Consider the following 14,779-nt stretch of genomic DNA (forward strand, 5'->3'; position numbering starts at 1 on the left):
GGCAACTCTGCCTACATTAAAACTGTCAATCTCCAACCGAAGCCATACCGGAGCGGGATCCGAGATGCCTCTCCCTAGGTGCTGCGTGTCCCAGACAGTGTATGCCTGGGCCGCTGGTACTAACAGGTAATCTATCCTCGATAGGCTATGGTGTGCAGCAGAGACATGAGTGTAGTGTATCTCATTCGGATTGCGTACCCTCCAACCATCCACAAGCCCTGTCATCTCCAGAAAGTCGGCGAGCCACTGCTGCACCGGCCGCAGCGCCCGAGCGGGCTGCCAATCTACCTGGCTGTCTATTACAGCATTAAAGTCGCCTCCCATCACTAGAAGGCCCAAAGGCAAAGTCAAAAAAATGGAGCCCAAATCCCAGAATGTGTCAGATTGCAGACCTGGAGGGACATAAATGGAAACGAAGGTGACCGTCTTCCCCTCCTACTGTCCTGATATTCCAATGTACCTACTGCGCTTGCCAACCCAAGTAGCCTGAACAGTCAGGGGAAAGGAATTTTTCACCAAGATACCTACCCCCCTGGACCCTGAAGTGAAGCCCACATGCGCCACCAACGTATAACCTTCTTTATGCAAGGCCATGCAGCGATTCCCTATAGGATGTGTCTCTTGTAGCAGCACAACCTCCGGGGAGTGTCTTCGAATAAACTGACTCTCCATCCCTCTCTTAATCTTATCTCCCAGGCCATTTACATTCCAGCTGAGCACACTGATCCCCTATCCCTGTCTAACCTTCGACATTGTGTAGGTATCGAAACAGTACATTCTCACCCTTGTCACCCGATGCTAACAAAACCAAACAAAACACAAACAATCCCTTGGACGTATAAATCACAAGGTCACCCAACTCCCACCCCCCTCCCTGCACCCCTGCTCATGGCTTCCACCCAACCCCAACTGGCAGTGTGCCTGTTGCCCCATAAACTAAACTACTGACTAACTAAAGGTAGAAAAGAGGAGGAAATCAGGACCCTGCCCCCCCACCCCTTTGAAAAACGACCCCCTCTGTGTCCATGACAGCACATAGTCCTGGGACCAAATCAGCAAAGTATATGTGAGTCGGACCCACTACCTGACATGTTCAATAGTCCGGAATAGCCAGTGGTCGCCGTCACTCCTCCTCCCTTGGCCTATCACTCCATCATGGTCTTGCCTCTCTGGTCCGCTCGGGGATGACTTCCCAACCAGTCTGAAGCCACCTCTGGGTTGTCAAAAAACCAGACCCTCCTTTCAGCCTCTACTCTCAACCGGGCCGGGAACATCATTGGTACTTCAGTCCTAAATCCCTGAGCTTTTTCTTTACACCGAGGAAACTTTGGCACTGTCTCTGGACAGTTTGGGTAAAATCCGGGAAAAAGGAAAGAGTGGCGTTTTCATATCGAAGGGGACCTCCCGAACGGGAGGTCTGGAGGATAGCGTCTCTGTCCCTAAAGTTTAGCACCCTCGCAATCATCGGTCGAAGGAGGACCCCCACTTTGTGTCTGCCCCCCGGTGCGCTGTGCGCTCGTTCAACCATGAAGAAGTTGCCCAGCCCCTTGGGCTTCAGATGATTAAGGATGAGGTCTTCGATGAATAAGTCAGGGGCTGGGCCCTCTGCCTTCTCGGGAACGCCAATAATTCTGATATTATTATGTTGCGCTCTCCCCTCATACTCGTCCAACGTCTGTTTGGTCAGGACGCCAGAGGTCTTAAGTTCCAGCACTTCTTGTTGGAGCTGAACCACGTCATCTGTTAAGCTGGCGGTCTTGATATCAAGAGACTTGACCTTCTCACTTGCCTTAGTAAGATCCGCCCGTATGAGCTTAACTTCGATGGTGACAGTGTCTAGCTTGTTGTCCAGCAACTCCATCTTTTGACCCAAGTAGGACTTTACACCATCTTTCGCCGCCATCACGCCATCACGTCAAGTAGGGTCGGCTCAGCCGGCGGGCCAGTGGACTCCCCTCTGATCGATTGAATCCGTCTCGAGTCTGGCGGCGACCCTCGAGGCATCGTATATCGATCAAGCTTATTGGTCTGGACCTGACGCGACCCCTTAGATGTTCTTGACTGCTGCTTGTCGCCTACGGATTTTGACGCCATCTCAAATGCCTCCTCAGTGAATCCCAGCCCCCTTCACTCCGACCAGGTGCAACAATGGCTCATGAGTTACCCAGCCAGCGGAAATGGGCAGCCAACCAGTGCCCCCAACCAGTCCGGTCCCCCTGACAGGTCATCGGATAGGCGCAGTCTCAAAGGTGTAGTCCTCAAGGGCTATCCAGTCCCCAGAATGCAGTTCCTCGACCCCCCGGGAAAGACAGGGCCAGGGCAGCGCTGTCCTGCCAACTTCGGATTGCCGTGTCCTGGGCCACTACAAGCAAGCCATCCTCCACAGTCACTGGTGGATGCCCAGGGGCCCCAGCCACGCCACATCCACCGGTGGGGGCAGCCTCGTCTCCCAGATGCTCAGAAAAGATTAGCAGGTACGGGGGGCCTCCCCTCCACTCCGCCAGCTCCCAGCACTTCCACCTTTCTCACCTTTCTCACCGACCCCGGCTCACTCAGGGACTCAAAAGCCCCGACTCCCAGCCGGATCTGTGACCAAGGATAGGTGTAGATTTCACTCCCGGGGGCAAATTCAGGGCGGGCCCCGCAGGTATCAGTTCCCTCTTCAGGGCCTGGTGTCTCTCAGCCCCTTTTTCACTAGCCCTTTGTTGTGGTGGGCTCCCTTATTAGGCTGCAGGGGAGGGTGTCACCCCCCGATGATCGCCCGGACAATCAGGGCTGGCCCCTACAAGTGTGTGTGTGGGCACCAGGGGCTCCCAGGATCTGTCTGCGCACTGCTCCATAATCGGCAGACGCGCGCTTTGTGTCTCTGCTGCTCCAATGCGTTTGAGCCCCTCGCAAGTCCTCAGACAGGAGGCCCCACTGAAGCCTCGCTGCAGCCGCCATACATTTAAATCTCCTCCAGGTCTTGGGGGGGGGCCGCATCACAGCACTCTCCGCCGCTGCCGTTCACCTCCGGTCTCCCAGCTGCAGAATGTTCGTACCGGGGCCCGACCGACGACTTCCGGTCCGTGGCCCGGGTGTTGTTGCACTGGCGGTCAGCTCCCCGGCCAACTTCAACTCCCGGCTCCGCTCAATCCGTAGGCCTCACAGGACGAGAGGTGTAGCTCCGGCCCCGGACGTCCCAGCGGGGTCGGAGTGACTTCAAAGCGCACCGCTCGCCTTCAGCTGATCAGCGGTGAGATCGGTATTCAGGAGATTCGACAGGATATTAGGGATGGGGGAACAGGTCTGGAAGAGCTAAACCTACACGCGGCCTTCTTAGACAAGCGCATGGCTCCTCCCAAAAATATTTAATTTTTAAATATCTTTTTTAAATAATTTTGTTTTTAAATAGCTGAGTATTACATTTAAAACTAGCTACCATTTTTTATATTTTAAAAACAGCAGAGCAGCAAGTGTAGGATGCGGCTTTGATGATGCCCTAAAGATTGTCCTGCTCCACTATCCCTTGTCGGCTCTCTGCATGGTGGTAGTTGCTATGGCTTTGCCAATGCAAGAGGCTTTTAAAATCGCTGTCCTTGGCAGTGCCAATATCAGTTACTGGGCATGTTAAAAGTATGAAAAAACATTGAAATTTGTCCTTGAAAATGGGTGCCCTCTTGCGTGACACAAAGGTGCCCATTAGGATGGCGGTCGGTTTGCCCCCGCCAGGCTGGCGGTAGCCACCGCCAGGCTGGCGGGGGCAATCTGCCCGCCATCCGCACCTAAATTCCCCCGCCATATTAGGATAGCAGGGGGACCGCGGCGGACGGAAAGACCGTCCGCCGCTTTTCCGCCCGGTCGCCTTGCAGCCGGGGCGGAAAAGTTAGATGCCTTTCCGTGGCGGCGATGATGCCATGGAAAGGCATGCGGAGACACCCTGCAGGGGCCCGTTATGGGCCCCCAGGGACTCCGGGGGTGGGGGGTGCACATGGGGGGTACCTATGGTACCCCCAGCATTACAAAGTACAATGTGGCAGGCACCGCGCGGTGCCTGTCACGTTGTGCTTTGTAATGCATTGCATGTTTCTTCAGCATTGCGGCGGGCGGTGCTGATACAGGATATGCCCGCCACTGTGGGGGCACATCCTAATGCCTCCAACGGGACCCCCGCCCTTATGGCGGGCGGTCCCTAGACACGACAGGATGACGGGCGGACAAAGCCCGCCTGTCATCATAATGGGCCCCAAAGTGAATTGCTTTGTCACGTGCATTGCCGTGACAATAGAAATCATGTTGCATCTTGCAACATGTTGGCCATCTTGAAAGTATGAAAAACAAGATTTTCTACTCTTAAGGTGGGTTGTCAGGCATTTGAAAAGCCAATCATGTCACTTGTTTAACATTGGCAAAACAAGACGGATCGCTTTTCCTATACTTGTGCTGCTTTTCATACATCGAAGGCTATGGACTAACTGTCTCGGGTCAAGGAAATAAGGGGTCTATTATGATGGCGGGCACAGTAATGGAATGCGGGACCCACACTGTCCCGCACCTGAAATCAGGATGCCACCGCTACGGTGGCATCCCCTATTCCCAGCATTGTGGCGGGTGGTGCTCACAGCACCGCCCGCTACAATGCTTGGAATGCACGTTGTGCATTGGCAAGCACAAGGTGACAGTCACCGCGCGGTACCTGCCACTTTGTCTATGCCAATGCAGGGGGGTACCATAGGTACACCCCATGTGCACCCCCAGCCCCCCACCTACCTGGGGGCCTGCTACGGGCCCCCATACACAACAACTGAATGCCTTTCTATGGCAGCAACACCGCCATGGAAAGGCACATCTCTGCATGCATGCTAATGTGGATGGCGGTGTCTGCAAGACACTGCCACCATGTTAGACCCCTTTTCCGCCTGGTCGACTCGTCGACGGGCGGAAATGCGGCGGATAGTCTTCCCGTCCGCCACGGACCCCTTAGCCATCATAATATGGCGGAGGTAATTTGTGCGTGAATGGCGGGTGGATCGCCTCCGTTGGGCCGGCGGTGGCTACTCCCGGCCCGGCGTGGGCAATCCGCCCGCCATACTAATAGGCCCCTTAGTCTCAATATTGGTGCCCATCATGTTTTTTATGTCACAATGTGCTATGTTTTTCCAGTACATTGCTGCACTGGAAGTAAAACACCCTCAAAGTGTAATATACTTTTTAAGTTGCTAGGGTCAGCAAATCACTAATACGTTTACATGGGTAATCCGATTTTACAGAGCATGTTTGTGACGCTTGTAAATGTTGTCCCTTCCGGACAAATTCCCAGCCCACAGTTTTCTTTTCTATACAGTTTGATTATATGCAAAAGCTCAGCCATAAAAGACTTGCGTAACGTCTTTAAGTAACCTGACTCTTTTAGTGACCTTGATTTCTGTTCTTTTATTTTATTACAGGAATTCAAGAAATTGTTGGACAAAGCAGGTTGAACTCATTGTATACAAGAACTTGGAAGGCTTTTGTTATAATCCTGCTAACATGTTCGGGCAATCACTGTTTGCACAGGACAAGGATAAGATAAATTGTCCAGACCTTGACCAGTTTATAATCCCAGAGAAGGCCCAAGTTGCGTGGCTAAAGGTAAATGTTAAGATTTTGCATCAAGATCTATGAATGTCCGTTTTTACAGAAAAGAATACAAAGGCTGCACAATCATTGGATTGTTGGTATTCCTTCTTTTAATTTGCAAACCTACCATATGTGAGAATTTGTATTCTTGGCACTTTGTTAAAAAAACTTTTGACACCCTATTTGAATATGTAGGTGGTAAAAGCTGTTGGCTGTATTTTAATTTGTCAACTGTATATTGCTTAATTCTTGTTTATAGGCTAGATACGTTTTAAGACCCCTATTTACATTCCTAACTGCATTGTCCTAAACAGAATAATGAACATATTCTTTAATCTTACAATATGTGGACTTTTTATGGATAACTACATGTTTACAGATATATGCAGAATAAAGGATCTTGTTTGAAGAACTGGATAGTACATGTACTACCCTAGTCTTATATTTGCTCAAAATTGTATGCCCCAAAAGCCCTCCAAGGCTATGCTTTCACATAGTCACAATGATTAGGAGAGACATTGATATTTAAAGGCGAATAGTAAATACTACCAATATGGTTTTCAATGTACCTTAACTCCTTTTCTATCCAACCTCTGTATTACCATCTACCACTATCACTTAGTTAATTAGTTGTCTTGTCATCAATGCAGGAACAATGAATCAACCTGCTGGAATTTGAACTTTTGAACTACAGGTTACACACAGATCTTTTAATCTGGTATATTAACTCACTGAGTGAGGCCTCTTGTCACTGGAAGTCTCTAAATATTAATTAAGCCTCTGTTTATTTCTTCCACTCATGAAATGGCTTGATTTATTGAAAAAAAACAACTCAGCACTGCCTGTACGGTTTACTCTCTGGTGACATGGAATGCTTCACTATTCTATTGACGGTAAACTTCTACATTGAAAATAATTTCATCACTTGGGAAAAAAAGACTATAAACTTACCATTAGGTTGAACGATCTGAATGGCCCCATCCTGTGTCGATTTGCTCGCTTCTTCCTTGCTAGATGTTACTGGTCTGAATTATGCCCCGATGATCCACATCACCAGGATTCACTCCACTTTGGATAGATCCTGTATTGAATAAACTAAGTAGTCCTCTGAGGTTTAATGTAGAAATGGTCATCTTTTAGCAGTTGAGAGACTTGCACTTTTTTCTCTAATATGGTGTATGCATGGAGCATCTTAGTTGTTTTTACACTCTTTCCCACTGTATCTTTGTAGTGTCTTGAACATCTGTTACTGCACCATATGATTTCTATTACCGGTTTACTTCCATAAGCAGTGTTACCTCAAATGTGTCTTCATAGCCTGGTCTTTGGTAAAATCATGTAAAATAATTATGTTTTTGTTTAGGAATGTCAACCTTTGAATATTGACGGTAAAGGAATTGAACCTTTTGGCTTTTGGCTTCAATTTGAAAATGTGAGTAAGGCAGATGAAGGAAATTATACATGCAGTATATCACATTCTCATAATGGGGAGCTGTTTGACGTTTCTCGTGCTATTGAAGTAAAAGTTGAAGGTAAATGCATGTTACACCTCTCTTCTAATGACGTAACCAAACACTGAATATGTAGTACTTACAATGTATATAGGAAAATCAACCTGCATATTAATTGGGTCTTCAAGCTTGTCCTTCAGATTGTTTAGCTAATTGTGGTCGAAGTTTTTACCATAGACAGCAGAGGGACAAAGTAGCATGGAAAGTGTTTAAGTGCATGAACGTTCCTGTGATAACAATGTACCATGGCTTTTTTATGCCGATGAATGTGATATTAGGAAAATTGTGAAAGGATGTCTGCAGGAGAAGACATGGGAAGTTTGCGGAAGAATTATGGATGATACATTTGAGTTGCAGAGCACAGGTGAAATTAAAAGTGGTGCCTTTGTTGCAGACAGACTAAAGGGAGCATCCCTTAGTACTTCATATCCTTCTCTCAACCCCTTCTCTACAAACTTCAAACCCACACATCCCAACAGCTACCCTTGCTATTTGAGTACTAAGCAAGCCAATTTTCACTATTATGGCAGTTGTTGGTGAAGGTTGCCTTAGTTCGAAGTTACAGTTTGTACGTATTTCAGTATTATATCATGGAACATGTCTGTATGGGTGAAAATAACTTTGTACAGGATAGCAATATCTTCAAAATGGCGTAGTGAAATAAGTGTATTTATTTGTTTGCACTTCATTCACAGGCTTAGGGACCAAGGTACCATGGTTTATCAATCCGCTAAAAAGTTGGGAGTGCTTAATGTTTGGACTAGCACATCTGACCTACTTTTCCTTAGGGAAAAGCTTTGAGATGAAGGTAGTTCCTGGAGATAACTGTTACACTTCCCCCAACTTCATCCTCTCTATCATTCCTGAGAATGGTATAGTCAGTGAGGAGTAGAAGATCAAAAGAAGAATGAGAAGTGTTGTTCAGCCGGGTCTCAGTGAGGAAAAGTATATCCAGACTAGAGATTAATGATGTCTGAAATTTCCAGCTTGTGTTTGTTCGCAGATCTACAGCTGTGTGGTTGACAATCAACCTCAGAGATAATTGTTTTGGTGAAGGGGGAGTCAGGGCTTTTAGGGGTGATAGGGATAATGATCCTGAGAATAGGTGACTGGATTGAAGATGGTTGATGTTTGGTGCGGGAGAGGGAGATGGTTGGTATAATGCAGTGATTAGCGTTAGCTGGAGAGAAGGTGTGAGGGTTGGAGTTGGAAGAATTGTAGCTAGCCAATAGAGTGGAAATGTCAGTTGGTGACAGATTGTGTGAGGGTTTTTTTGGGGCGTGGGAGCCAGGTACTCCTCTGGAGTTTGGGTGAGTGCTCGCCAAGGAAGGAAAGTGCTTCGGGAGAGTGGAAATGTTGGAACTTAGGTGGGAGATGGTAGTATCAAGCTGGGAGATAGAAGAGATGAGAAGTCCTAGTTTATTTTCTAGGGATAGCAGAGCCAGAATGTGAAGTCGATAGATGGGTATAGGAAGGGGTTCAGCTTGAGAGGGAGAGCATGGAGAGGGAGGGAGGATGCAGGTACATAGAATGGAGGGAGAATCGTCAAGAGATGTTGATTGGAAGTAATTGTCAGTGCAGCTGAGGAGGAGAGAGAATTATCTCGAGTAAAATAGAAGTATTACTATTGACTTCTAGCTGAGGAAGAGAAAGGTGAGGTCTGTAGTGGGAGGACAGGGAGGGAGGCGATAGAAGTGGGTCATAGGTAGGCGGAAAGTCAGGGGAGAGAAGAGGAGAGGTGGAGAAGGTGTGTAGGCTGGGCGCAGTGAGTGTATGGGGGCAGGAAACAATCACTAAAAGGATGGTAGCCCCAGCTGGTGGTTATAGAAAGTGTCAAGTTCTTCTAGGTTAGGGGAAAAGGAGGGGAGGGAGGAGATTGACATAAGGGGATAGTGGTTCAAGCAACAGTTCTTTAGTGTTGTGGGGTGGAGAGAAATTAAAGGTTTTTGCCCAGGATTCATAAAAAAGGGAGAGGGGGAGGAAGGGAGGGGAGGATAAAGAGTGCGAGCATAAGGTGGAAAAGTCACTGTGAGAGCTGGGAAGTCTGGATGTTGGAAATATGGATTGGATGGGAGGTGGTTAATCTGGTGAGGGGGGAGGTTTCGGTAGAATTCCAGGCTGGTATAGGGCCATCTCTCCCATAATAAGGTATAGGGCCAGCTCTCTCATAATTTAGCATTCTAGCTGCCTTGTAACATTACAAGTGTAACTTCCAATTGGAAAAATATGTAAAGTATGAGTTTGGTGTCTCTGGACTCACAATTTAAAAACACATATTTTAGCGAAGTTGGTTTTTAAATTGCAAGTCTGAAAATGTCACTTTTAGAAAGTTGAAACTCTAGAGAACACCTAGCAACTGTTCCGTGGTACTGCTATTTAATTTAAACAGACACACTGCAAGACACAACATTAGAATCCTCTTGGATCTGGTTATTTATTTAACTTTTTTCTTGTTTCATTTTAAAACGCTTTTGGATTATTAAAGCGTCTGAATGTCAAGGAAACACTTATTAATTTTAACATCATTAAACTTAATTGTATCAAACGAATACACACATAATGATACTTGTGACAAAAAGAAAAGAAAATTGTGAAACATTTAAAACATGCAATAATGCACCTTTGTCTTCACACACTGGTTTTTTCAATTGACCCTTTCAGCTTGACATTTATACAAAAAGGGACGAAAGTGCTGATCAAAAATCACATTTCTGAAAATGCCATCCCTTTTCAGAGAGCACCTAATCTGACTTATTGTATGGATGAGATCTAATAAAAAAAATATAAACATAAATAAATATGTAGCAGTGCATTATAAGTCCTCACTAATTTACCTTCTGTCTACAGCTTGTGTTCGTCAATTTTTTAATTGGAAAAGGGTAATTTCTTATTTGGTGGAGGGCTGCAGGGGCAAAAAGAGTGGATGGGCTGTTTAGCGCTAAATGGTCACTGTGCTGCAGTTATTCTTAACGTATTTTGAACTGAGAGGCTGAACTGCCTATCTGAATGGTGAGGCCTATACACCCACAAAAAAAACGAATTGGGAACAGGTTTTCCCTTTCTGTCCCTGCCTCCAACCTTTCTGCATGAACAAAAGCCAGCTTGCTCGGGAGTGTTGTCACTAGTGGCCCTTCAATGGCCCCTTTGAAGCTCACCTTTTAATTTTAAATGTGCTTTATTGATTTTTAGAGCAAAAACAGGCATCATAATACAGTAGAAGGATGGCAGGCATATAAGGCGAGCGAGACAGACAGGCACGTCTTCTCTGTAAGTCAAGCAGTAGGCTATGTACATATGCCGAATCAGAGAGTTGATGCCAGGGCTGCAAATTGTAGGTGTAGTGAAGGAACAAAACTGTAGAAGCAAGAACCAAAAACCCACCCCTACCCCCAACTACCACCCCAACCAGTGTGCCATACTAGTGAAACAAATCTAGAAGCATCCACATAAAGGGTACTGCAATGGTACACAGAATCACGGAATATGATGTGCAGTCTCAGTAAGTCGCAGTATGCGAAGGTACCTGGGGCAAGTGATCTCATTAAATTCTTTAGATAAGAGGGACAGCAGCGGTAGCCAAATCTTCTGGAACGCAGCTGTCCCTCTGCGTTCCATCCCCAGGGTAAACCAGAGTTTGTGTAGCCACCCCGTATGAGTAGGCCTAGTGGTCGAGCCCCAGAGTGACAGAATATGTTGTGTTGCAGCTTGCATGGCGATCCCCATTTGACGACCCCGGGGAGATTTCAGGGTAAAGGTGAGTGTGTTAGGTAGGGCCAGGACTGTGTAAGCTGGGAATCTCGGGATTTCCGTATCAAAGGTGGAGTCGATATCGTCCAGGACCGCCTTCCAGTAGTCCTGTATCGCACAGCAGTCCCAGAGGAGATGAGTCAAGGTGCCCCGTTCTCCGCATCCCCTCCAGCACAGCGCGCCACGGGATGGATTTCCCTTATTGAGCCGGACCGGAGTGAGATACCAGTACATGGCCAGTTTCACTGCTGCCTCTCTACCTGCGGTGTTGCGCCTAGTGTGTGAGGCCCTGTAATATATATAACTCCATTCTCTGGGCGTCAGGGTCCTCCCCAATTCCGCTTCCCAGCGTTTTTGACCCGCTGGTTTACCTGGCGTGGCTGGGGGTGCGAGCATTTTGTAGAGGTCCAAAATAAGATGCTTATCAGAGTCTTTTGTCACCAGCCATTTCTCGAAGTCCGTCATACGTCTACCAACCAGTGGAGCACGGTCCGGGTCAGTGAGCCAGTGCCGAAGTTCAAAATATTGGAACAGGTGGGGGGAGACTACGTCATATCCCTGCGTTATATCCGAGAGGGGGAGAAAGCCCTGCAGGTCAAAAAGGTGGCCGGCAGAACAACAGCTAGTGCCGCGCCATTGCAGGAAGGCGTGAGGGTTGGTGCCCGGCGGGAATTCCGGGTTGTCCAGAAGGGGGGTGAGCGGGGAGGGGAAGGTTGTAAGCCCTCTGTTGACGGCGACCGCGTCCCAGACCTGCATAATGGTGCGAGTGATGGGTGACCTCAGGAGGTATCGCGGTCTATGCTGCCGGAGGAGGAACGGAACTTTCCAAAGGGATCTCTGGGCCATCGCCCTGTCTGGAATAACCACCGCTTCTCGGATTCCGGCCTATACCATTCCACCAGATAACGGAGCTGAGAGGCTTGAAAATATTGCATAAGGTTGGGGATCCCAAGGCCCCCCTCATCCACGCTCCAGTACGCCAGCCATTTGTGTAGGCGTGGCCTCTTCCCTTCCCAAATGAAATGGTGAAAAGCGGCTTGTAGGTTTGCAATGGCGCCAGCCGGGGGTAATACTGGGAGGGTCTGAAAGATGTACAAGATCTTGGGTAAAGCTGACATCTTTGGCCTCTGTCTTGCAGCCATTTTTTGCCAGCAGCCGTAATAGCGCCTGTATCCCCATACCGATGCCCAGACCTGTCCATAAGTGTGTCCATTACTAGATTGAGGTCCCCCCCCTATGAGTAGGAGAGAGCTAGAGGATTGAAGCGATTCTGAAACGGCGCCTTTCAAAAAGGCCTCTTGTCCCGTGTTTGGAGTGTAAAGGGAACCTACTGTCAAACGCTGGTCACCTAGTAGGAAGGTGTAAGCTAAAAGCCTACCCTTAACCTCCCCCGCCTTGTCCCCCACCTTTCCCTGAAAGTGCCTGCATACCAGAATAGCCACCCCTGCCCTCTTCACTGGGAGAGAGGAAAAGAATTGCTGGGGGAAAGCACAGGAGCGCATTCTGTGCCAATCTTTAGGTATAAGGTGTGTCTCCTGTAGTAGACAAATGTCGGCCCCGGAGTTTTCTAGGTATGAGATCACAGCCCTCCGCTTAACAGGATTGTTCAAACCCTTGACATTAAGGGTCAGTACCTTCAAACTGGAACCCGTCATGGTAAGACAGGCGCAAGGAGTGTTATGTAAGCGCGACCACGCCCCTGCATTAGATGGGAGTGTAATGAACAACCCTGCTCTGCAGAACCTCCCGATGCATCTTTCGAATCAAGTGGGCAGAGAGCGAAACGTGTGGATGAAGACACAGCCATGTGTGAGACAGACAGTAGCCAATTCATCTCTTGAATCCCCTCCTGGCACACTGGTTCCCACCCTCGAAGACCCCCCCGCCCCCCCCCCCCACTTCCCTCACCTCCACCCCTCCCCCCGCGAACACCCCCTCCAAAACCCAAACCATGGCCCCAACCCCCCAACTCCCCAGCCCCCCGCCCGCCTCTTGTCCCCAACCCCAACCGGAAATTCAACATTATCAAAGTCCCAGGCCTACTTAAGCACAGTTCAGGCCTGTGGAAGTCTTACGTGAAGGAGTGTGTGGCGGTGGCGACCTCTGCGAGCTACCCCCCCATACCCCCCTGAGCTGCTATTCCAAATGCATAGAAACCCCCTTGCATAGTGTTGTAAGTACTGGTATATCAGAGGAAAGTGCAGGTTCCAAGCGGCTATTCCGACATCGCTGTGTCTCTGGATACCTCCTGGATGGCCGCCGCTTGTTCATGCGCCATCATTGCTGGGTCTGGTTTAAGAGGCCCTTTGGGCGAGCGCCGATGTTCCACCTGTTGCCATCCATCAACAGAGCATCGGGCGAGGCTCCCGACGGAGGCCGGTCCGATGTGCCCCCTGACTGGGAGTTGTCGTCTTGGTCTATGCCCAGAAGTGCGCACGTGTCCTGCAGGGATCTGACTTGTTGTAGGGATCCGTTCCATTTGAAGATCAGCCTAAAGAGGTGGCCCCAGGAGTGAGGAATTCCTTTTTCCCGCAGAAACGCGGTAGCTGGTTTGAAGGCCTTCCTCTTCTGCAGGGTAAAGGCAGAGAGGTCCTGAAACAGTGCCAACGGGTGGTCTTGATAGCGGAGGGGTTGCTTCTTACGGGCCGCTTGGAGGATGCGCTCCTTCAAGGGGAAGTCTGGCAGAAATGCTAAAATGTCCGGAGGGCGAGCAGGCGCTCGGCGTGCCAAGCCTACCCTGTGCGCCCTATCAATACGAATTTCCATGTCCTCCCCTTCTCCCAAAATCTCCCTGAAAAGGCCCTGCAGGAAGAGATTGACGTCAGCCCCCTCCGCCTTAAGTGGAACGCCCTGGACCCGTATGTTGTTGCGCCGGGAGCGATTTTCAAGGTCCTCCGCTTGCGCCTGTAGGTCGACTTGCTGTTCCTTGAGACGTACCATTTCTTGCTGCAGCTGTTCTACCTCCTCGCTTCTAGTCTGGTCAGCCTCCTCCACCGCAGCCACACGTTCTCCCAGGCTGTCTACGTCCCAGCGTAACTCCCTGTATTCGCCCGTCATGTCCTGTTTCAGTGTTTGGAAATCGTCGCGCAGCGTATTAAAAAGGGTTTCCAGGAATGATTTAGTAATAGGGGCCCCCTCATCCTCTGATCCTGTTGCATGCTTCGGCGCCGTCCCGGCCGAGGGGCTCTTCTCACCTTTAGGGGCGCCTTTCCCCAGCATGTCATGGATCGTGCGTCCTCCCCGTCGCTGCCCCGTCACCATGATGTCTGCACCTGGTGTCCTTAGGGATGTTCAGAGCAGTAATCGCTGTGGGGGAAAGCTGCGCTCAACGTGTTGCGGTGCTGATGGCTATGGCTAGGCCTCATGGCCTTCCGTCTTTGTGCCCCGATGTCCCGGCACCTCTGTAGGGCTAGTGCCTTTCCCCCACACCAGTGCGGCGCAAATCCCAGCGCTATAGGCCCCTTTGCCGCAGTTGCGTCTGGACGTGCACCCACCAAGCACCGGGATTTCTGATGGGCAGTTGTGACACTATGGGGTGCTGGTTGTGGTGTATGGACATCGGCCGGGGCAGGGCATGAGATGTAGTTGTCCAGGGGCTTGATTCAATCTCCCCTCACAGAGGAAGACCGGCCCCCCAGGTCTCAGTCATAGTTCACCGGCGTAGGCCGCAGGTCTGGAGGCCAAAGGTATCGCCACTAGGGGGATGGGTCCCTTTGTGTCCGTGGGCGCACTCACCGGGCTGCAGAGTTCGCAAACGTGCTCTTCTGGGCACCAAACACTGTCCGCCGCCGTGTTACTGCAAACCCGTCCGTCGGGCCATCTGCCGCTGTCTCCTGGCTTCCACGCGGCCGCTGGGAGTATCTGCTGTCTCCCGCGGCCGAGCCCCGGCTCCAGGCCTCTAAGCCGGGGGCTCAATTTTCACG

General features: G+C 49.6%; 1 protein-coding gene across 1 annotated transcript in view; it reads left to right on the top strand.

Moving 5' to 3' along the window:
- Positions 1–14,779, top strand: part of LOC147663557 (interleukin-1 receptor type 1-like) — a 222,025-nt gene that overhangs the window by 132,041 nt on the left and 75,205 nt on the right. The window contains exons 4-5 of the mRNA XM_086950361.1: positions 5,427–5,610; positions 6,962–7,130. Coding sequence (XP_086806487.1) covers positions 5,427–5,610; positions 6,962–7,130 — 353 coding nt within the window. The remainder of the gene's footprint in view (positions 1–5,426; positions 5,611–6,961; positions 7,131–14,779) is intronic.

The sequence above is a fragment of the Lissotriton vulgaris genome, unplaced genomic scaffold (assembly GCF_964263255.1).
Source record: "Lissotriton vulgaris unplaced genomic scaffold, aLisVul1.2 SCAFFOLD_2393, whole genome shotgun sequence".
Lineage (NCBI taxonomy): Eukaryota > Metazoa > Chordata > Amphibia > Caudata > Salamandridae > Lissotriton > Lissotriton vulgaris.